Source organism: Bolinopsis microptera, chromosome 6 (assembly GCF_026151205.1).
Source record: "Bolinopsis microptera isolate Bmic1 chromosome 6, MBARI_Bmic_1.0, whole genome shotgun sequence".
Lineage (NCBI taxonomy): Eukaryota > Metazoa > Ctenophora > Tentaculata > Lobata > Bolinopsidae > Bolinopsis > Bolinopsis microptera.
In genome coordinates this window covers 19,644,860-19,670,487 of record NC_087077.1, presented here as the reverse complement: position 1 = coordinate 19,670,487, position 25,628 = coordinate 19,644,860, and the positions used below count along the sequence as shown (strand labels likewise).

Here is a 25,628-nt window from a genome sequence, read left to right as displayed (position 1 = left end):
TTACTTTCTAGCTGGGTAATGTACCAGATTCTTTGAAAACCTATTTGGTAACCTATTTGGTAACATATTTGGTAACCTATTTGGTAACCTATTTGGTAACTTATTTGGTAACCTACTTAGTAACCTACTTAGTAACCTACTTAGTAACTTGTCTAACTAGTAACGGTACTTACTAGAGAATAGCTGTACGCTAGGTCGACTATAACTTCAATGTTCGAATCCCGGCTGCTCTGTGGTATGACAGTAAGATAGGGCTTAAGAGTTCCAGAAGAAAAGGATCCAGCAGTACTTATATTAACTTTGCTAACACTATTGCAAATTATATTAACTTTTCTAACACTATCAGCAGTATTATATTAACTTTTCTAACACTACAGCAGTACTTATATTAACTTTTCTAACACTATTAGCGTACTTATTTTAATTTTCTAACACTATTGCAGTACTTATATTAACTTTTCTATCACTATCAGCAGACTTATATTAACTTTTCTAACACTATTAGCAGTACTTATATTAACTTTTCTAACACTATTAGCAGTACTTATATTAACTTCTCTAACACTATCACAGTACTTATTAAATTTTCTAACACTATTAGCAGTACTTATATTAACTTTTCTAACACTATCAGCAGTACTTTTATTAACTTTTCTAACATATTAGCAGTACTTATATTAACTTTTCTAACACTATCAGCAGTACTTATATTATACATTTCTATCACTATCAGCAGTACTTATATTAACTTTTCTAACACTATTAGCAGTACTTATATTAACTTTTCTAACACTATCAGCAGTACTTATATTAACTTTTCTAACACTATTAGCAGTACTTATATTAACTTTTCTAACACTATTAGCAGTACTTATATTAACTTCTCTAACACTATCAGCAGTACTTATATTATACATTTCTATCACTATCAGCAGTACTTATATTAACTTTTCTAACACTATTAGCAGTACTTATATTAACTTTTCTAACACTATCAGCAGTACTTATATTAACATTTCTATCACTATCAGCAGTACTTATATTAACTTTTCTAACACTATTAGCAGTACTTATATTATACATTTCTAACACTATTAGCAGTACTTATATTAACTTTTCTAACACTATCAGCAGTACTTATATTAACTTTTCTAACACTATTAGCAGTACTTATATTAACTTTTCTAACACTATCAGCAGTACTTATATTATACATTTCTATCACTATCAGCAGTACTTATATTAACTTTTCTAACACTATCAGCAGTACTTATATTAACTTTTCTAACACTATTAGCAGTACTTATATTAACTTTTCTAACACTATCAGCAGTACTTATATTAACTTTTCTAACACTATCAGCAGTACTTATATTAACTTTTCTAACACTATCAGCAGTACTTATATTAACTTCTCTAACACTATCAGCAGTACTTATATTATACATTTCTAACACTATTAGCAGTACTTATATTAACTTCTCTAACACTATCAGCAGTACTTATATTAACTTTTCTATCACTATTAGCAGTACTTATATTAACTTTTCTAACACTATTAGCAGTACTTATATTAACTTTTCTAACACTATCAGCAGTACTTATATTAACTTTTCTAACACTATTAGCAGTACTTATATTAACTTTTCTATCACTATCAGCAGTACTTATATTAACTTTTCTAACACTATTAGCAGTACTTTTATTAACTTTTCTAACACTATTAGCAGTACTTATATTAACTTTTCTAACACTATCAGCAGTACTTATATTATACTTTTCTAACACTATTAGCAGTACTTATATTAACTTTTCTAACACTATTAGCAGTACTTATATTAACTTTTCTAACACTATTAGCAGTACTTATATTAACTTTTCTAACACTATTAGCAGTACTTATATTAACTTTTCTAACACTATTAGCAGTACTTATATTAACTTTTCTATCACTATCAGCAGTACTTATATTAACTTTTCTAACACTATTAGCAGTACTTATATTAACTTTTCTAACACTATTAGCAGTACTTATATTAACTTTTCTAGCACTATTAGCAGTACTTATATTAACTTTTCTAACACTATTAGCAGTACTTATATTAACTTTTCTAACACTATCAGCAGTACTTATATTAACTTTTCTAACACTATTAGCAGTACTTATATTAACTTTTCTAACACTATTAGCAGTACTTATATTATACATTTCTAACACTATTAGCAGTACTTATATTAACTTTTCTAACACTATCAGCAGTACTTATATTAACTTTTCTAACACTATCAGCAGTACTTATATTAACTTTTCTAACACTATCAGCAGTACTTATATTAACTTTTCTAACACTATTAGCAGTACTTATATTAACTTTTCTAACACTATTAGCAGTACTTATATTAACTTTTCTAACACTATCAGCAGTACTTATATTAACTTTTCTAACACTATTAGCAGTACTTATATTAACTTTTCTATCACTATCAGCAGTACTTATATTAACTTTTCTAACACTATTAGCAGTACTTATATTAACTTTTCTAACACTATTAGCAGTACTTATATTAACTTTTCTAACACTATTAGCAGTACTTATATTAACTTTTCTAACACTATTAGCAGTACTTATATTAACTTTTCTAACATTATTAGCAGTACTTATATTAACTTTTCTAACACTATTAGCAGTACTTATATTAACTTTTCTAACATTATTAGCAGTACTTATATTAACTTTTCTAACACTATTAGTAGTACTTATATTAACTTTTCTAACACTATTAGTAGTACTTATATTAACTTTTCTAACACTATTAGCAGTACTTATATTAACTTTTCTAACACTATTAGCAGTACTTATATTAACTTTTCTAACATTATTAGCAGTACTTATATTAACTTTTCTAACACTATTAGCAGTACTTATATTAACTTTTCTAACACTATTAGCAGTACTTATATTAACTTTTCTAACACTATTAGTAGTACTTATATTAACTTTTCTAACACTATTAGCAGTACTTATATTAACTTTTCTAACACTATTAGTAGTACTTATATTAACTTTTCTATCACTATTAGCAGTACTTATATTAACTTTTCTAACACTATTAGCAGTACTTATATTATACATTTCTAACACTATTAGCAGTACTTATATTAACTTTTCTAACACTATTAGCAGTACTTATATTAACTTTTCTAACACTATTAGCAGTACTTATATTAACTTTTCTAACACTATTAGTAGTACTTATATTAACTTTTCTAACACTATTAGCAGTACTTACTACTTATATTAACTTTTCTATCACTATTAGCAGTACTTATATTAACTTTTCTAACACTATTAGTAGTACTTATATTAACTTTTCTAGCACTATTAGCAGTACTTATATTAACTTTTCTAACACTTTTAGCAGTACTTATATTAACTTTTCTAACATTATTAGCAGTACTTATATTAACTTTTCTAACACTATTAGCAGTACTTATATTAACTTTTCTAACACTATTAGCAGTACTTATATTAACTTTTCTAACACTATTAGCAGTACTTATATTAACTTTTCTAACACTATTAGCAGTACTTATATTAACTTTTCTAACACTATTAGCAGTACTTATATTAACTTTTCTAACACTATTAGCAGTACTTATATTAACTTTTCTAACACTATTAGCAGTACTTATATTAACTTTTCTAACACTATTAGCAGTACTTATATTAACTTTTCTAACACTATTAGCAGTACTTATATTAACTTTTCTAACACTATTAGCAGTACTTATATTAACTTTTCTAACATTATTAGCAGTACTTATATTAACTTTTCTAACACTATTAGCAGTACTTATATTAACTTTTCTAACACTATTAGCAGTACTTATATTAACTTTTCTAACGGATTATTGCTTGATGAGTATTACTACTACTGTATATATATAATACAGGCTACTCAAATCACAATTATGACAAGTAACCAGCTACTCGAAATAGTTTTTCTGAATAACTGAAAGTTATCTTGTAACCGTCTGCTACAATCTACTAACTTCACAGTTTCTCATATCCGATAACTACTAGTGGTAGTAGTAATAGTAGTAGTAGTAGTGCAGCTTGATATGCAGGGATTTAGAAGGTGTTAGGAAGTAGGAGTGTTCCTGCACAGGGGGGGTGCACAGTGCACAGTGCACATTGTGCTGAACAGCGTTGTGGAAATTTGCAGGATTAGCCTTGAAAGTACAGATGCATTTGCAGAATTCAGGGTCAAATGGTCAGTTTAAATTAAAGTCTAATATCTTGGCAGATTATAAGGGATTAGCCTGTAACCCCCTCTAGCAGCTCTTAGTACGTGTCACGTGATGAGTAATACAAATAGAGTAGGGATTATACTCATTGAGTATAATCCCTACTCTATTTCTACATCCTGCATATCCTCCTCTACATATACCCAGTTCCTCCTCCATTCTCTTCTCTCTTGTACACCGGTATTTGCTCCCCACACTGGTATTTACTCTGTGGCGAGATATTGTAGGGAGAAACCTCACTAGTATTCTTTGATCGTTTGCTCGTGTTCTGTTTTTTTTGAGTTCTGGAACAGTTTCGGTTGTTTGTTTGAAGGAGAGTGTTGATTGGGTTCCAAGTGAATACCGGCTCCAGCTGGTATCGGTTATAAACACCACCAAGTGCTGTAATTACTTAGTAATTACTAGCGTAGTGCGGTTTCTAAACGTAGACAGGTCAATATTGACGCAAAAACTTTAATCATTTGATCTCTCGAGTCTCAAAGTTTTTACTCTCTCGAGTCGTCTTGTTCTGGTTGAAATGTTTTGCTCGGGTTATTGGAGTAGTCATTAGCTTTAAAGTTTCCATTTTAGCTTTAAAGTTTCCATTTTAAGTCTCTTTATTGTAAGTTTGTCAGTTGGAACTAGGCTGGTATAATTTTCCCGCCAAAAGGAAAACACCGACTAGCACTACTTATCCGACATGTAACGGTTTTGTTGAGGTTTCAGGGTTCACTTTAAAACGAGAGTAACCGCTGGCACCTGTATTAACATGTATTTAGATGTGATCTAATACTATCTGGTTACTGATGTCTTGTTAATGAGGGAGGAAGTTCCGTGGTGTTTACTATCAAGAAACCATCACAGAAACAATATATGCGATTTGTTACTTGTTTTTCAATTTTTTAAGTCATCAGCTCTGATTATCTGCTGGATTACTTTCTAGCTGGGTAATGTACCAGATTCTTTGAAAACCTATTTGGTAACCTATTTGATAACATATTTGGTAACCTATTTGGTAACCTATTTGGTAACCTAATTAGTAACCTATTTAGTAACCTACTTAGTAATCTACTTAGTAACCTACTTAGTAACCTACTTAGTAACCTACTTAGTAACTTGTCTAACTGTAACGGGGTACTCAGCTATGAAGAAGAGCTGGTCGCTAGGTCGACTAAACTTCAATGTTCGAATCCCCGGCTGCTCTGGTGGTAGTGAAGGTAAGAGTAAGGGCAAGAGTCCCAAGAAGAAAAAGAACGTCCGGAGGAGTGTGTCTCTAAATGTGAAGCGGGCTAAAACCAACATTGTCAAGTGTCACAGCATGATCAAGATGTGAGTTAGGAGAGCTTCTGTTTAAAGCGGAAGAGGAAAATACTTTATTTCTAAAAATATCAAACACATAATATTTCATTCACTCAAGATAATTTTATCACGATACCTTATATGGGCATCACGTGGAGAAAAGAATGGTTTATTTACTAGAGCTCTAATTTATCTCTCTGTGATTACAGGAACTTTAAATTAAAAACTCGTGCTAACGTGTTATGTTACTTATTTGGTAACTAATTTGGTAACTAATTTGGTAACTAATTTGGTAACTAATATGGTAAATAATTTGGTAACTAATTTGGTAAGCAATTTGGTAACTAACGTGTTACCTCCCCCAGGTCAGGTCCAGGTAGAAGAAGTTTAGCGAGTGCTGTTTCAACAGAGAGCGGTATACACATGGGTAGTGACCATGACACCATCACCCTTAATACTGGTGAGTTACTTACTTATTTGATAACTAATTTGATAATTTATTTGATAACTTAAGTAACTGTTTAATACTGGTCAGACACGTAGCTTCTTATCTTTATTTTAGTATTGGTTAATATCTTTTTACAGTTCGGCCTTTATCTATAGGGTAGCGTATATTTATTTTATAAAATTAACATGACTTGCATCATTTGGAAAATTAAATCACCCAAAAAGCAAAAGTGGTGCAAAAATAAAAGTGGTTGTAATATCTAAAAATAAATATGTGCAGCCTCGCCCACTGTAACCTAAAATAAACTTTATCGTGTTGTTGTTATGGTAACTTGTTGTTGTTATGGTAATGTCACGGGCCCATATAGGGATAATTCAGAGGGGAGGATACCTTTATTTAATCATAAATATCTTTATAGTATTATTATAATCATTAAATATAGGATATTCAGAATTTAAGGTGCGGCAGTTTATTCTTTTTGAAATTAGAATATTCTATACTATCACTTACATCACTATAAATATCATATATACTATAAATTAAAGGCGTATTTTCTAACTTTAACAGAACGCATCATGAGAGCTGTAAATTCTTGACATTAGTAATATAATGGTCGCGACTCAATAGTTCCTTCAAAGAATGACTAAATACTAATTACACATACCTGAGAGTTAAGGAATCTGAGTTGAGGAATCTAAAGTTACAAAATGTAACAAAAATTGCGTCACTCATTAGTCAAAGTCATCCGAAATTCCAAAACCCGTGAAATATTTGCATTGTGGAGTCTCGTACCCTAATGACGTACCTTGAATTATATATAGTTACATATAATTATTATAATAATATTATGTTATTTTCATGTTAAGTTGCGCCCGCATATATTGGATTAGAACTATTATAGTTAGTCTCCTAAATCTACTGAGGTGCCCCCCATTATTATAGGATTAGTTTAATTACATTTTCTATATCCGGTTTAGTCCGTGCTTTGTTTCTCGGTTTTGTTTGTTTGTCTGTTTGTTTGTTTGTTTGTTTGTCTGTTTGTTTGTTTGTTTGTTTGGGGTTTGTCTGCTTCAACTTGCACCTTGTACCTTATAGAATAATTCTATTGGAATAATGCTGTGGGAAACACCCGTGAATGTGTTCAGCTATAACTGTATTCGTTGTGTTTATGTCGTATTTGTTTTCTCGAAAGTAGAACAAAAACTATCTGAATTGTTTTTTCTTTGTTTGTAAACACGAAACATGCTAAGTTTTATATTGTCAAGTACATGAGTATACAATTCACTGTTACTTTTGTGATGTAAACTACTTATGATTATTAGTCGATGTATCAATTGTGCAACAACCTCAAAATTCGATAAAAATTTACAAAAGTATCGGTTAAAAGTATCATTGATAATATTGTTTAGAACTTAGTTTATAAGTGCCTTCCTAGTAATGGCCAAGCGTTTGGGTAGACAGTTTATTAGTTGACATGTTAACCCCACTAATTAGTTAATGAGTTAATTAACCCCACTAACTGGTTAATGAGTTAATTAACCCCACTAATTAGTTAATGAGTTAATTAACCCCACTAATTAGTTAATGAGTTAATTAATCCCACTTTATTGTAGCTGGGGGAGACCAGCTGATAATGCAGACAAAGAAGCTGACTAAGATGATAAAGAACGTGAGAAGGTCTCACTCTTATAACGTGTGTGATGCTAACAAGACCAACCTCAAACACAGGTAACAGCTCAAATTATGTGTTGAAAATATGTTGAATTGTTGAATATGTTAAAATTCTGCAATGTTGATCACATTGCTCCTACTGGATCAACCATCTTGTTAAACTGGTGTGTACCAACATAGTACCAGCATCTGCCAGTAACTCCGAGTAGTTCTATCTGTTCACTTCTGGTGGCAGGGAGGGTTTCTGACCTGGAGCACTGCGAGGGTGGGGTGACTAATAATACGTGTAGATACATGTAGTGTGATTACTGATTCACCCCATTGTAATAATGCGGGTTGAGGGTCCTAGTCACGGCGTAGTATCCGTCTTAACTTGGATTCTTTACAAATACGATCGTCTTTATTCTGTTTGTTATAGAACTGTAAACTAGTAAGTATAATAGAGGTGGTGAGTATAGGGCAGGGAGGTGTAGGGAGGTGTAGGGAGGTGTAGGGAGGTGTAGGGAGGTGTATGGAGGTGCAGGGAGGTGTAAGGAGGTGTAGGGAGGTGCAGGGAGGTGTAGGGAGGTGCAGGGAGGTGAAGGGAGGTGTATGGAGGTGTAGGGAGGTGTTAGGAGGTGTAGGGAGGTGAAGGGAGGTGTAGGGAGGTGTAGGGAGGTGCAGGGAGGTGTAGGGAGGTGTTAGGAGGTGCAGGGAGGTGTAGGGAGGTGTAGGGAGGTGTATGGAGGTGCAGGGAGGTGTAAGGAGGTGTAGGGAGGTGCAGGGAGGTGTAGGGAGGTGCAGGGAGGTGAAGGGAGGTGTATGGAGGTGTAGGGAGGTGTTAGGAGGTGTAGGGAGGTGAAGGGAGGTGTAGGGAGGTGTAGGGAGGTGTAGGGAGGTGTAGGGAGGTGTTAGGAGGTGCAGGGAGGTGTAGGGAGGTGTAGGGAGGTGCAGGGAGGTGTAGGGAGGTGTAGGGAGGTGTAGGGAGGTGTTAGGAGGTGCAGGGAGGTGCAGGGAGGTGTAGGGAGGTGTAGGGAGGTGTATGGAGGTGTAGGGAGGTGTAGGGAAGTGTAGGGAGGTGCAGGGAGGTGTAAGGAGGTGTAGGGAGGTGCAGGGAGGTGCAGGGAGGTGTAGGGAGGTGTAGGGAGGTGCAGGGAGGTGAAGGGAGGTGTATGGAGGTGTAGGGAGGTGTTAGGAGGTGTAGGGAGGTGAAGGGAGGTCAGAGGTGTAGGGAGGTGTAGGGAGGTGTAGGGAGGTGTAGGGAGGTGTAGGGAGGTGTTAGGAGGTGTAGGGAGGTGCAGGGAGGTGTAGGGAGGTGTAGGGAAGTGTAGGAAGGTGTAGGGAGGTGAGTACTACAAGTGTAGGGTAGAAAAAAGCTAATAAAAGAATTCTTGGTACGGAGAAGTACAATACACTGAGTGTATTGTTTAGAAATTAGAGTGTTTTGTACAGTGTACACTCTGAACACTTTCCCGCGCAATATGCCGGTCGTATCTCCAGAGAATTAAACTGGTTGAAGTACCGAGCACTACAATCAAACATATGACCATATAAGGGCACGTCATAAAAATGTGCAGCTTGAGGCATTAAGTCACTCTCTCAACAGGTCTTAATACGTGTTGATTTGGTTCAAAACTTTTCTACAACTTCGTTATTATATTCATGACGACAGTTGTCATGACGACCGCGCGCTAACCCCGTGCCCCGCAAACACTCGCATCATTTTCATACCTTCTGTCCCATTACTCAACACTATCTGATACGGGCTTCCGGGTCTTACAATTAATGTGGAATTTGCTTACAGAGACCTTGTTCGGAATTATGTAACACCGCCGAGAGTTACTTACTTGCTATTAGTAACCGGTGATGTTGGGATTCTCGGTCGACTTAATAAAAGGAAAACTTGTAACTGATAAACCCTAGTAGATCAGAGAGAGAGAGAGAGAGAGAGAGAGAGAGAGAAAGAGTGAGAGAGAGAGAGAGAGAGAGAGAGAGAGAGAGAGAGAGAGAGAGAGAGAGAGAGAGAGAGAGAGAGAGAGAGAGAGAGAGAGAGAGAGAGAGAGAGAGAGAGAGAGAGAGAGAGAGAGAGAGAGAGAGAGAGAGAGAGAGAGAGAGGAGAGAGAGAGAGAGAGAGAGAGAGAGAGAGAGAGAGAGAGAGAGAGAGAGAGAGAGAGAGAGAGAGAGAGAGAGAGAGAGAGAGAGAGAGAGAGAGAGAGAGAGAGAGAGAGAGAGAGAGAGAGAGAGAGAGAGAGAGAAAGGGAGAGAGAGGGAGGGAGAGAGAGGGAGAGAGAGGGAGAGAGAGAGAGAGAAGTGTCGTATATTATTCTATATTATGGTATATTCGAATATGCTTTATAACTTACTTTCTCTATGTATCTTTAACTTTTTGTACAGCTTTCTTAACGTTATTGTAAAAACTAACTCGTCGTTGTTGTAACCCGCCTGTAGTATACTAGATTTATAGAATTTACTAGAATTATACAGTACTTGAAAGTCGGCTTAAACCCCACGTGATGCATATATAAGGTAATGCTGAAAGTCGGCTTGCGTTTCAAGTCTTGTCTGGGGTGCACTGAATCGTGAGATAACAAGTCTCCCCGTCTCTTTTCTAGTCAGCTCACTGAATAAACTCTACCACAGAATCGCACGATCCATTTAAACATGATAGCTTTAATCTGGGTATCTTGATTAAGTTTTGGCAACTCTGTCTTTTGTTGTGACCTATTTACAGCCCCCATACCTTGATGTTAGTGCTATTAATATAACTGTTGTATCCTACTGAATTATATAAAGGGGGGTGTTAGAGGGCAAGTGTAGGCTATTGTTCTGAAAAGTGTTAAGTAAGGATTAGCGTGATCTCTGAGGGGGATATACTTGGTCACTGTGTGTTAACTTTAAGTCTAGAGTGGTGGGTCACAACTCAGAGTGGGGAGGGTCAGATAACCAGATAGTGGTTAAATACCGTGACAAATTTGAAACCACTTTGAAATGACGTGACAAATATAGAATAGTTAAGTAGCTAGTTCCTCTTCACTAAAGGAAAATCTAAATTAAAAGACTGTTTTACACTGACTCACGCTCACTCGAGTATTGTAACTTCTTCTTTTGTCACGTCTCACACTAACCACTGTTAAAGACGCACTGAGATGTGTCAACTTCTTAGTAATCTACATTTTATGTAGAATTAAATTAAATAAAACCACAAGTAGTTTGTAGCAGGTCAGCATGTAAAGTTTTACTATTTTATATGTTAAGTTGCGTGACTGAGTCCCCCAAGTTTATAGTTTTGCATGATCACGGACATGTCCACAAGCTGTGAGTTCCACTGGAGTGAGAAGCAGACTTGTTGGACGTGAAGTGGGCTTGAAGAGTAGAGTGTAGCTGTAAAGTACTCATGAAGAATGGTAGTTAGGAGTGAACAGGGGTGGCTACAACTCTCTAATCATCTTATCATAGTCGCTATTGTATATTATATTATATTGGCTCTCTTCCAATGATAAGTTTAAAGTTTATAGGAAAAAACACAGCCCGGTCTCCTGGAGCTACAAGTTGTTGACTCAGTGACTTTGTTACCAACCAACGTGCCCTATGTTGCCTAGCAACGTGCCCTATATTACCTAGCAACGTGCCCCATGTTGCTTGGCTAGGTACCCTTTGTTGGCTGCTACCTTTGAGAGAAAGTGCCCGTTCTGACGGACAGGTGACTCTGAAATATCAGTGAAAAGTAGGACTGTTGATGTGAAGAAGCTGAAATAAATGTGATATTAGTTTTTAAACACGTTTCCCAGACGTGTTACTGAGAATTACAGATTTAGAGACAGAACGCAGTCTATATACTGTCTGGAGACACTGGAGAGACACTGTTACCATGGCAACACTGTTACCATGGCAACACTGTTACCATGGCAACACTGTTACCATGACAACACTGTTACCATGGCAACACTGTTACCATGGCAACACTGTTACCATGGCAACACTGTTACCATGGCAACACTGTTACCATGACAACACTGTTACCATGGCAACACTGTTACCATGACAACACTGTTACCATGACAACACTGTTACCATGGCAACACTGTTACCATGACAACACTGTTACCATGACAACACTGTTACCATGGCAACACTGTTACCATGACAACACTGTTACCATGACAACACTGTTACCATGGCAACACTGTTACCATGGCAACACTGTTACCATGGCAACACTGTTACCATGACAACACTGTTACCATGACAACACTGTTACCATGACAACACTGTTACCATGGCAACACTGTTACCATGGCAACACTGTTACCATGACAACACTGTTACCATGGCAACACTGTTACCATGGCAACACTGTTACCATGGCAACACTGTTACCATGGCAACACTGTTACCATGGCAACACTGTTACCATGACAACACTGTTACCATGGCAACACTGTTACCATGACAACACTGTTACCATGGCAACACTGTTACCATGGCAACACTGTTACCATGGCAACACTGTTACCATGGCAACACTGTTACCATGGCAACACTGTTACCATGGCAACACTGTTACCATGGCAACACTGACAACACTGTTACCATGACAACACTGTTACCATGGCAACACTGTTACCATGACAACACTGTTACCATGGCAACACTGTTACCATGACAACACTGTTACCATGACAACACTGTTACCATGGCAACACTGTTACCATGACAACACTAAGACACTTCCAGCATAGTACCAGCTTTATAGGAGACGTCTCTATCAGTGCCAACTTGGTAGTGTCTTAAGTGTTGTCATGGTAACAGCACACTGATAAGACCGTTATTCAATCCTCACATTCTTGCTAATCCTGTTCCCAAAACAACAAACAATGATCACTAACTTTGTGTGTGTGTCACTAATTCCGCAAATCAACAATTTTAACATATCTAAACCTCAGTCCCCTAATTATTTCCTTTCCTCGTGCGCTTTAGCAGCTCTGTAAACACTCTTAATTAAATAATGAAGTTCACAATATCTTAACATCTTAGTAAAACTAATAATAGCTCATCTTCTAATGTGTCTCCACACCAGCTTTCAAGACGCCTCAACTGCCTATTAAACTAAGTCACACTGATCATAAACAGGTAGTCTTGCTCCATATTCAGATATCCGCACAGGTTTACCTTTGTCACATCCTAACATCACACTAACTCGTACTAACTACAAGCAGGTAGTCACACCAACATCACACTAACCACTAAATAGAAACACCATCCTGTCTATCTCACTAATAACACACCCAACTAATAGCTAGATAGGTTAATACACCTCACTATCCCAACTATTGTAAACTTCACACAATCCCTATTATAGTTGCTGCACGGAAACTCAGATTAACTGCACGCTTCACAACAAGGGGGGCCACTCGTTACTTACCCTAAAATGCCCAAAACAGGTGGAAACCCCCTCCCTCCCCCGCCTGGTGGCAGGTTACTTTCGTTTAACGAGCAGAGTGGTTACAGAGCGTATCGCACTGTGTTGTTTTGATAACCGTGTAGTTTCACACCTACTTCAGCGCTGTTGTTGTAAGCAGAGTATCTGGCTAACGTAAACAAGACGCTGTGATATGTATCTTACATCATCCAGCACATGTCACAGCCTCATTATACACATTAGTTAATTAACTTTTCCAATGATATTCACACTCGTGCGAGGAAGAGAGGGTTTCAGTACCACACTGGAAGTAGTAAGTACTAAGTAGCGACTCTTCACGTGATGTCCATATAAGGTAATACCACCCTGGAAGTAGTAAGTACTAAGTGGCGGCCTTCCTTGAACCTAGAACCTGCTAAGTACTGAAACCTTGTGTTGAACTTATCCTCTGATAAGATGAGTAGGCAGCACCTGAACTTAACCTAAAGCTAAAACCTGAATTATAGAGAGGGAAACTGACATCTACTCAGGATAATCCTGTAGTTGTCATGGATACAGTAGTACTTTAGTTGTCATGACTACTAGTTGTACTTGAGTTTGTAGCTCGTACTGGCTAGCACCGTCACAGAGTACTTACAAATACTACTTACTTATGGCATCCCTTTCAGTATATATGGAGGAGTATTCTTACAAGTGAGAAATTTCAAATTATTGTCGTAGAAAATATCCTTCAGATTCTAGATTATTCCAGAATAGAAGAAAATAACATATAAATTAAATTGTAATCAACAACTTACAAATTTTAAATAATTTCCTGACGTTAGGCAGATCCTTCAATCTCCCTCCCCGTTCAGCCTCCCTCTTCATTATCAGTCAGCACCTCATTTTGAGGCAACACCGGCTCTAAGACCGAGCACGGTTTAATTTTTCCCGTTTGTGCTTTTTTGTGCCGCCTACTCTGCTGTTCCAGCATAACATAGTATCCATGAGGTTTTCAAACTCAAATGGAAACGATTGGCATATTGCAGTTTATCATAGTCGATCTGTTAATGTTACTCATAAAAACTTTAACTTTTTATAACTTATAATAATTAGTAACTAATTACCCACATTCTAACAGGAGGGCAGTGCGACCCAAGAGTTTAGTCCATGGTTGGGAAGAGTCCTCAATCTCAGTGGAGGAGTTATACTTGTGGCAGAGTCAACTGAAGCAGCTCCATCTCTTGAACAAGCAGACTAGTGATCTTCACATCGCTAAATCTAAAGCTATGACTAAGGTAGGCTTAAGAGAGGTTCTTGTGTTTTATCGAGTTTAGACCTTTAGTTTTAAATGTTTAGAAGATTTAGGTGGATTATATGTATCATGAGATTTTGATTTTTGGAGAAACTGACCAACTTTATGGTTTTATTTCAACATCTTGAGCCTAGGTCTGGTTTTGGGGAGGAAATTTAAAAGTTTGGGTCTTCGTATTTTACTGCTCTTAAAACTTTGAAGGTTTTTAACTGTCAACTTTTAAAATTTTATTTTCCCAACCCTCGTTTTAAAAGTATCGAATTTCAGCCGCTAACCAAATTACCATGGTAAACTAACCAAATTGTCACAACATTTACCCTCAGCCAACGGATGTTGATGAATATTGTTAAAAACTTGGTAAAATTAACATGTAACGATAGCGTGTAATTATTTTACATAATATTTATGTAATGCTAAAGTAAAATTTGTGCAGTTCTATTACAGTTCTAATGTAACACTTACATGTAATATTTGGAAATGATATGATACTACTCACAGTATGCCTATAAAAACTGTAACATTGGTGCAGGTACCCAAGAAAGAGAGTCTGCGAGAGAAAGCTAAGACCCTTATCAGGGGTCTGAAGACGAAGAGGGCTCTGAAGAACAAGGGGAGTATGTCAAGTTCCTGTACTGAGGATGATCCTGACAGCACCTCTAGTTCCCTTGACAGGTACTAATCCAGTTAATGTACTTCCTGGAGAGTTTTACCCATTGATGTCTAACTTCTGGACTGTGTAACTCTGTGTAACTTTATTCTAGAATATCAGCTGTTTGTTGATTATTTATTGTTCCTGAGCGGTGCAGAGAGTGAAAATCACCATTGAATGATCTGAACCCATCTAGAAAGTGAAAATACTGAGTAAAATATCACGTGTAGGGTTCAGGTCTAGTTTCAAATAGATCACGTGTTGTTAGGCTCTTCATCACGTGTTATAACAAAGTCTTTCTGTTGTCGTCCTCACCGAGTCCATTAACCCTAAAATTAGGTGAACACGTCGTTAATTTGAGAAAACTTTGATCTGATCTTGTTGATAAAGTTAAGGTATAAGTAAGTAGTCCCACTTGTCAGTAGTTAGTAAGTGTTTTCTCTCTCAGTAGTTAGTAAGTAGTCCCACTTGTCAGTAGTTAGTAAGTGTTTTCTCTCTCAGTAGTTAGTAAGTAGTCCCACTTGTCAGTAGTTAGTAAGTGTTTTCTCTCTCAGTAGTTAGTAAGTAGTCCCACTTGTCAGTAGTTAGTAAGTGTTTTCTCTCTCAGTAGTTAGTAAGTAGTCCCACTCGTCAGTAGTTAGTAAGTGTTTTCTCTCTCAGTAGTTAGTAAGTAGTCCCACTCGTCAGTAGTTAGTAAGTGTTTTCTCTCTCAGTAGTTAGTAAGTAGTCCCACTCGTCAGTAGTTAGTAAGTGTTTTCTCTCTCAGTAGTTAGTAAGTAGTCCCACTTGTCAGTAGTTAGTAAGTGTTTTCTCTCTCAGTAGTTAGTAAGTAGTCCCACTTGTCAGTAGTTAGTAAGTGTTTTCTCTCTCAGTAGTTAGTAAGTAGTCCCACTTGTCAGTAGTTAGTAAGTGTTTTCTCTCTCAGTCGTTAGTAAGTAGTCCCACTTGTCAGTAGTTAGTAAGTGTTTTCTCTCTCAGGTCCCACTTGTCAGTAGTTAGTAAGTGTTTTCTCTCTCAGTCGTTAGTAAGTAGTGCCACTCGTCAGTAGTTAGTAAGTGTTTTCTCTCTCAGTAGTTAGTAAGTAGTGCCACTTGTCAGTAGTTAGTAAGTGTTTTCTCTCTCAGGTCCCACTCGTCAGTAGTTAGTAAGTGTTTTCTCTCTCAGTAGTTAGTAAGTGTTTTCTCTCTCAGGTCCGGGGCTTCCATCACGCAGAACATCAGTTGGACTAGTAAAGATGCGTCTGATTTACTCCGCATACTCAAGGTGAGAGTTTTAAATAACTCCGGTACATTTCACCTTGTAACGCGTCTGATTTACTCCGCATACTCAAGGTGAGAGTTTTAAATAACTCCGGTACATTTCACCTTGTAACTCCGCATACTCAAGGTGAGAGTTTTAAATAACTCCGGTACATTTCACCTTGTAAGCGTCTGATTTACTCCGCATACTCAAGGTGAGAGTTTTAAATAACTCCGGTACATTTCACCTTGTAACGCTATTGATTTACTCCGCATACTCAAGGTGAGAGTTTTAAATAACTCCGGTACATTTCACCTTGTAACTCCGCATACTCAAGGTGAGAGTTTTAAATAACTCCGGTACATTTCACCTTGTAAGCGTCTGATTTACTCCGCATACTCAAGGTGAGAGTTTTAAATAACTCCGGTACATTTCACCTTGTAACGCTATTGATTTACTCCGCATACTCAAGGTGAGAGTTTTAAATAACTCCGGTACATTTCACCTTGTAATTTACTCCGCATACTCAAGGTGAGAGTTTTAAATAACTCCGGTACATTTCACCTTGTAACGCGTCTGATTTACTCCGCATACTCAAGGTGAGAGTTTTAAATAACTCCGGTACATTTCACCTTGTAACGCGTCTGATTTACTCCGCATACTCAAGGTGAGAATTTTAAATAACTCCGGTACATTTCACCTTGTAGTCCGCATACTCAAGGTGAGAGTTTTAAATAACTCCGGTACATTTCACCTTGTAACGTATTTACTTCGCATACTCAAGGCGAGAGTTTTAAATAACTCCGGTACATTTCACCTTGTAACGTATTTACTCCGCATACTCAAGGTGAGAGTTTTAAATAACTCCGGTACATTTCACCTTGTAACGTCTGATTTACTCCGCATACTCAAGGTGAGAGTTTTAAATAACTCCGGTACATTTCACCTTGTAACGTATTTACTCCGCATACTCAATGTGAGAGTTTTAAATAACTCCGGTACATTTCACCTTGTAACGTCTGATTTACTCCGCATACTCAAGGTGAGAGTTTTAAATAACTCCGGTACATTTCACCTTGTAACGTCTGATTTACTCCGCATACTCAAGGTGAGAGTTTTAAATAACTCCGGTACATTTCACCTTTACTCCGCATACTCAAGGTGAGAGTTTTAAATAACTCCGGTACATTTCACCTTGTAACTGATTTACTCCGCATACTCAAGGTGAGAGTTTTAAATAACTCCGGTACATTTCACCTTGTAACGCATACTCAAGGTGAGAGTTTTAAATAACTCCGGTACATTTCACCTTGTAACTGATTTACTCCGCATACTCAAGGTGAGAGTTTTAAATAACTCCGGTACATTTCACCTTGTAACTGATTTACTCCGCATACTCAAGGTGAGAGTTTTAAATAACTCCGGTACATTTCACCTTGTAACTGATTTACTCCGCATACTCAAGGTGAGAGTTTTAAATAACTCCGCATACTCAAGGTGAGAGTTTTAAATAACTCCGGTACATTTCACCTTGTAACTGATTTACTCCGCATACTCAAGGTGAGAGTTTTAAATAACTCCGGTACATTTCACCTTGTAACGTATTTACTCCGCATACTCAAGGTGAGAGTTTTAAATAACTCCGGTACATTTCACCTTGTAACGTCTGATTTACTCCGCATACTCAAGGTGAGAGTTTTAAATAACTCCGGTACATTTCACCTTGTAACGCTATTTACTCCGCATACTCAAGGTGAGAGTTTTAAATAACTCCGGTACATTTCACCTTGTAACTGATTTACTCCGCATACTCAAGGTGAGAGTTTTAAATAACTCCGGTACATTTCACCTTGTAACGTCTGATTTACTCCGCATACTCAAGGTGAGAGTTTTAAATAACTCCGGTACATTTCACCTTGTAACGTCTGATTTACTCCGCATACTCAAGGTGAGAGTTTTAAATAACTCCGGTACATTTCACCTTGTCTGATTTACTCCGCATACTCAAGGTGAGAGTTTTAAATAACTCCGCATACTCAAGGTGAGAGTTTTAAATAACTCCGCATACTCAAGGTGAGAGTTTTAAATAACTCCGCATACTCAAGGTGAGAGTTTTAAATAACTCCGCATACTCAAGGTGAGAGTTTTAGATAACTCCGCATACTCAAGGTGAGAGTTTTAAATAACTCCGCATACTCAAGGTGAGAGTTTTAAATAACTCCGCATACTCAAGGTGAGAGTTTTAAATAACTCCGCATACTCAAGGTGAGAGTTTTAAATAACTCCGCATACTCAAGGTGAGAGTTTTAAATAACTCCGCATACTCAAGGTGAGAGTTTTAAATAACTCCGCATACTCAAGGTGAGAGTTTTAAATAACTCCGGTACATTTCACCTTGTAACGCTATTTACTCCGCATACTCAAGGTGAGAGTTTTAAATAACTCCGGTACATTTCACCTTGTAACGCTATTTACTCCGCATACTCAAGGTGAGAGTTTTAAATAACTCCGCATACTCAAGGTGAGAGTTTTAAATAACTCCGCATACTCAAGGTGAGAGTTTTAAATAACTCCGGTACATTTCACCTTGTAACGCTATTTACTCCGCATACTCAAGGTGAGAGTTTTAAATAACTCCGGTACATTTCACCTTGTAACGCTATTTACTCCGCATACTCAAGGTGAGAGTTTTAAATAACTCCGGTACATTTCACCTTGTAACGCTATTTACTCCGCATACTCAAGGTGAGAGTTTTAAATAACTCCGGTACATTTCACCTTGTATTTACTCCGCATACTCAAGGTGAGAGTTTTAAATAACTCCGGTACATTTCACCTTGTATTTACTCCGCATACTCAAGGTGAGAGTTTTAAATAACTCCGGTACATTTCACCTTTACTCCGCATACTCAAGGTGCGAGTTTTAAATAACTCCGGTACATTTCACCTTGTAACGTCTGATTTACTCCGCATACTCAAGGTGAGAGTTTTAAATAACTCCGGTACATTTCACCTTGTAACTGTACATTTCACCTTGTAACGCAATTTCGTAGAGTCTGTTAAGATGCCTCTTTTTGAGATCATAATCTATAAAACTGCAAGTACATTGCTAGCTTTACACGGAAATCACTGCTTAATCGCATCTCAATTACCTATCAATTACCTATCAATTACCTATCAATTACCCAGTAATTACCTATAAATTACCCCCTAATTGCCCAGTAATTACTCATGTTTTGTTACAGGTGTTTGCAGGTCCCGGTCTACACACTAATAGTAACGCAGAGTACAGATCTGTTCTAGCTACTATTGACTCTACAGTTCTAGAGGTAAAGCTCACCCTTTCTCTTTATTCCTCTTATTTGTCTTTATTTGTATTATTTGTCTTTATTTGTCTTATTTGTCTTTATTTGTCTTTATTTGTCTTTATTTGTCTTTGTTTTTCTTTATTTGTCTTTATTTTTCTTATTTGTCTTTATTTGTCTTTATTTGTCTTATTTGTCTATATTTGTCTTTATTTGTCCTTGTTTTTCTTTATTTGTCTTTATTTGTCTATATTATATAGATGAATGTCTGAGATTCTGACATACTGATATACATCTCTTCGTATTGATACTTATGTTTTTATCTAAAATGGTAAGTATGGCCTGTTTTAAACGGCTATTTCCCACCAATTTGAAGGATATAAACTATTGCACTCATATGGAGTCCTGGTATGCAACTTTAAAAGTATCCTTTTTTGGACTTGTCTCTGAAATATCCGGACATAACTTGCTCGGAGATAAGCTGATGGAATTACCGGAATAGCCTTGGAAAATACAACTAATTAAAGAATTAAGCAGGCTGAGAGACACAAATTAAGAGGTTGCCGATAAACAATACTTGTTATCTTCAGACGTAACGGTCTATTACGGTTCTTTTCATCGTGCGGAGTATTCTGAGCCCTGCAATTATTAAATTTCCATATCTGATAATTTGATACTGTTCACATATCGGGTAATTCAATATTGTTCACATATCTGGTAATACAATAGGGTGCATATCAATAAATTATCGGTACTGTATCACGACTAGACCAATATACTGTGGACTTGGTGCCTGCCTGGGAAATGTTTTAACGGTTTTCAGTCTCAAATCATTGTGTTTGGGGACTTGTTTCAGACATTATAGAAGATTCCAAACTCAAACTCAAGAAAACCTTTAATAATCCGAATTATGTCACCATAACTTATATTACAGATATAAGGTTTATTTTATTTAATATTTTAACTTTAAATATCGGTAATATACTCTCTAAATTATTCAAAAATTTCGATATTGAGGAAAAAATTATACGATAAAATCATCAAACTATATGATCTTACGATATGACATCTTCGAGGTTTCAGACAATTAATATTTAAAGATTTTTTACATAATTCCCAATATGCCGTAAAATATCCCTAATTTTGCACATTAAATGCCGTCATGCATCCGCCTCGAGCACATCTCCTCGATTCCCTGGAATTTTCTGAAGATTTTGCGGAAGATTGTCTCCCATGCAGTGCCCTGGGTTATCTTATTTTAGGACACTTGGCAACCCTAGGATAGCGACAAGCTTGTTTACGCTATCCCGCGAATTTCCAGATTTAGTTCACAAGTCGGCCTCTTTTTATTTCGTTCTACCTGGTTTGAAATATTCTTAAAATATGCACAATCATGTGAAAACTACTGCGGTAATGAAATATTTCTGTAAATTGTAAAAGCATAAAAGATGCCGGTCACGCTTTGAAAATTCAAAACACCAACCCTTCACACACCTTTGTGACTAAGGAGTAAGGAGACATGTAGGCATATTCTTGTTACAGAAGATACGCCTTTAGAATAACAATATAAGACTGACTACTGATATCACTATCCAACATAGCCTCCCCCTCCCCCCTCCCCTCTTCCTATATCTTCTGATTATCCAACATAGCCTCCCCCTCCCCTCTTCCTATATCTTCTCATTATCTAACATAACCTCCCCCTCCCATCTTCCTATATCTTCTCATTATCCAACATAGCCACCCCCTCCCCCCTCTTCCTATATCTTCTGATTATCCAACATAGCCTCCCCTCCCCCCTTCCCTCTTCCTATATCTTCTGATTATCTAACATAACCCCTCTCCCCTCTTCCTATATCTTCTCATTATCCAACATAGCCTCCCCTCCCCTCTTCTTATATCTTCTTATTATATAACATAGCCACCCCTCCCCCCTCCCCTCTTCCTATATCTTCTCATTATCCAACATAGCCACCCCCCTCCCCTCTTCCTATATCTTCTCATTATCCAACATAGCCTCCCCCTCCCCTCTTCCTATATCTTCTCATTATATAACATAGCCACCCCCTCCCCTCTTCCTATATCTTCTCATTATCCAACATAGCCACCCCCCTCCCCTCTTCCTATATCTTTTCATTATTCAACATAGCCACCCCCCTCCCCTCTTCCTATATCTTCTCATTATCCAACATAGCCTCCCCCTCCCCTCTTCCTATATCTTCTCATTATATAACATAGCCACCCCCTCCCCTCTTTCTAGTTCCTATATCTTCTCATTATCCAACATAGCCTCCCCCTCCCCTCTTCCTATATCTTCTCATTATATAGCATAGCCACCCCCTCCCCTCTTCCTATATCTTCTCATTATCTAACATAGCCTCCCCCTCCCCTCTTCCTATATCTTCTCATTATCCAACATAGCCTCCCCCCTCTTCCTATATCTTCTTATTATCTAACCCACTTCCTTACAGATAAAGAAACAGAGTATAAGCAAGTATGGTTTTGTAGACATTAATCCAATGAGTTACACGTTGATCTGCTCTACTGGATTCTACACAGACAGCAAGGGAAACGACATATCCACCCTATCTGAGGCAAGTACACGCGTAACCATGACGAAATACACGTAACCATGACACTCGTAACCATGACAACAAGACGCACTTCTCATCCGCATTTTTGGGATTCTTTACATTTCTCGGATTCTATCTTGTCAAGTGTGTGTTAGACTGTGTTGGGCCGTTCTCTTACTTTGCGTTAACGTTTGGATTCAAGTTTGGTTTTATGCAGCTGAACAATGTCACTGTGCTTCTCTACAACGACTATACAGTATGTTTTGGTAAGTTAACAGCTGTAAAACATTATGAACCGCAGTGTTCACGAGCCTTACTGTGGATACTACTGCACGTGCAATGTGTAACGTGTGTGTATCAACACGTGCAATGTGTAACGAGTGTATTTACAGGGGTTTGGAAGCAAGAGCGAGTGTTGGAAGGAGGTGCATGCAGAACACCTGACTGACACTTCCCGTCCTCTAGACTTGCAGACCATCAGCGAGGTGGGTTCAACCCTTTGTTTATTTTTCAACTGTTTGTTTATTCTCTGTATCTTTGTTTGTCGGTTTGTTTGTTTTTTGTGTGATTTTGCTTTGGTATCTGTTGGTTTGTTGGTTTGTTCTCAGTTGGTTTACATATTTATTTATTATATCTCATTGTCATTGTATCTATGGTAACTTGTAGTAGTCATTGTCATCAGTCCGTGGAACAGTTATTTATAGTTCACATACTCCTTCATAAAACCCACAATTACCTTCCAATTTACCCAATCAAGTAGCATACTGCAGTAATTATAGTTCTTGAATTGTAGGCTAAATATTCCTAATATGTGCATTGTATGCTAAATATGCACGATATTCCTCTGTAATTAAAATGTTCCTACAGAAACTCGAGACTAATCACCTGACCAATACCTTTGTTACAACATTATTATATAATAAAACAGTAAGTAATATATATTATGATAACTACACTTGACTTCACATTTTTGTTGATTCCAAGGCTCTTCTGCCACAATAATTAGTGCAGTGCTAATTCTACAGGTTCTTATATTATGTGCATAATACAGCTGGTCTAGTTTGCAGTAGATGTTGCTGAGTTTATTCATCCGTAAAACCCTTTGTTGCTGGTTGATAAAATATGTGCATATGTTTAGCGAAATGGCTGCCAATCTCCGCTTTGCACCTGATAAAATTATTAGATAAATGCCCACATATTTCCCATATTATTTTCTGTTAAAACGTGGTGGTACCTTCTTCTTACATGTTTCAGGACAAGTACAGAACATTGGAACGTGAAATATTTAGATTATTTTTATCAGACTGTTTTATTTTTATCAGACTGTTTTATAGACATGATATTATATAACATATTTACTGTAATTTTTGGAAAAATCGCGAATATATTATATCCCCGCAAAAATGGCTGGTTTTACAGTTATAATATTTATAATATTATAATATTTTTATATCTATTATTAGGCCGTTTTTTTAGACATGATACACCTCTTAGCAGCTCGCTTACTCAAGTCAATGATTGTGCATTGTTGCTAATTTCATTTCAACATCAAAGCAACCATCAGTAACTTAACCGGATAACATGTTGCCTATCTGTTGGTGTGGAACCTTATTTAGCGCTTATTTTGTGAAAAGTTGATTGATCGTGCTCACTGCTCCTCAGAACCTCTGTGTCTGTTTTTATTTAAAGTACCGTATATAGCCTTTTTTTTAGTGATATTCAGTTAGGCATGAACTTGTTTCTCATTTCATCTATTTATAGACCTATTTATTTATAGACCTAGTTTTAGAGCCTTATTTAGGTGTCAATATGGCTGTATCTCACTAAGGGTGACGTATAAGATTAACTAAGGAGTTGATTTCTAAACTCTGAGATCGTTTAAACCATCAGAGCCCAGTTTGATCAACTTGTCATAATAAATATTCGAGATTCAACCTCGCATATCCACTATCCAGTATCTTAAATCAGTTCTCTCGGTACCAACTCTCTTGGTCAAATTCGTTGTGCTCTTTATTTTAGTGGTTTTATAAAACTAAATCATTCAAGTGCGGGGTACCCTTGATCTTTAATTTAATGGTTGTAGAAAATTAAATAAATTAACTTGTTGGGTTTTGTAGTTTAAATTAAAATAAAATTTTTAATGTGCTAGGCTTCATTACATCATACATATTTAAGATCTTTGAAATTTATCCGTTTAAAAGTGGCGTAATATTTTCGTAGTTCACTTTGTTCAACTAGTAACTGTATTTAGATGCAATTAAAACTGTTAAGAAAAGTTACCCGAGCCACCCTGAGTACCCAGGCAAGTTATTAGCAGAAGTTAATAATTTTAATTAATGTAATTAGTTAATTAATATCATTAGCACCTGATAATGTTATTGAAGCGTTAATTCTAATATCCTTTACAAGCTTCACACATGCTAGGTAACACTTCACAACATATTGATATTCTTTTATTTAAGTTATTTAATTATCTTATTTAATTTAAAATAATGTAAAAGTAATATCTTATATTTACAGGAGATGGAGAGTACACGGTTAGAACTAAGATACAAGACTCCATCCTCCTCTGACTCCACCCCCTCTCCTACTTCACCCGCCTCTCCCATGGTAAGTTATCCTACTTCTTCAAATTTCAGATTTATCCTACTACTTCACATTTCAGATTTATTCCACTTCTTCCTACTTCAGAGTTATTCCACTTCTTCCTACTTCAGAGTTATTCCACTTCTTCCTACTTCAGAGTTATTCCACTTCTTCCTACTTCAAAGTTATTCCACTTCTTCCTACTTCAGAGTTATTATAGCTCTTCTTACCCCGTATTAGACAGACTTGTTACTACTTAGAAAGTGCCCAGCCATGTCAAACTGTAATATTATTAAATATTACTAAATATTACTAATATTTCTCCAACTAGACTGAATCACTGAACGCGGCTAACTTTGCTCCTCCTACTTTAAAAACATAGTCTAATATTAAATAGTCTAATATTATACACACAGTTTATTATACACACCTGTAATAGTTACTAGAATCCAACTCAAGCCACGTGGTGTGACGTCATGACACGTGGTGTGACGTCATGACACATGCTCCTCCTACTCTATTATGATAGTCTAATATTATACACACAGTTTATTATACACACCTGTAATAGTTACTAGAATCAGATTTAAAATAAAATCTGGGTTTCTGAAGTGGGCTGTAAAGTTACTGAACGAATGAGTAGTGTGGACTAGCTACTCCTCACAGTGGGAAATTTACAGCCTCCATTATGACATTAAGCTATAATTGACGATTTATTCACCATACGTTATTTTTTGAAGTTCAATTGACCCGGAACATGTCTGAAACACCTCCCCAGATGTTTGGGTGGGGGTATCATCGGAAAAAAAAATCGATTTTCATGAAAATTTTGAAATATTTTATGGAAAATGACAAAAATCGCCTTATTTTAACATGTT

At 36.7% G+C, this 25,628-nt stretch overlaps 1 protein-coding gene across 2 annotated transcripts in view; it reads left to right on the top strand.

Moving 5' to 3' along the window:
- The window catches only part of LOC134817300 (uncharacterized), a 47,046-nt gene that overhangs the window by 9,749 nt on the left and 11,669 nt on the right, over window positions 1-25,628 (top strand). The window contains exons 1-10 of one of the 2 annotated variants that reach the window (XM_063826434.1): window positions 5,405-5,617; window positions 5,953-6,047; window positions 7,649-7,763; window positions 14,225-14,381; window positions 14,928-15,070; window positions 16,238-16,310; window positions 19,532-19,615; window positions 22,063-22,185; window positions 22,557-22,649; window positions 24,685-24,774. In XM_063826434.1, coding sequence (XP_063682504.1) covers window positions 5,433-5,617; window positions 5,953-6,047; window positions 7,649-7,763; window positions 14,225-14,381; window positions 14,928-15,070; window positions 16,238-16,310; window positions 19,532-19,615; window positions 22,063-22,185; window positions 22,557-22,649; window positions 24,685-24,774 — 1,158 coding nt within the window. In that variant the 5' untranslated portion in view covers window positions 5,405-5,432. Of the gene's footprint in view, window positions 1-5,404; window positions 5,618-5,952; window positions 6,048-7,648; window positions 7,764-14,224; window positions 14,382-14,927; window positions 15,071-16,237; window positions 16,311-19,531; window positions 19,616-22,062; window positions 22,186-22,556; window positions 22,650-24,684; window positions 24,775-25,628 lie in introns of those variants that run through there. The other variant, XM_063826436.1, reaches the window with a different exon arrangement.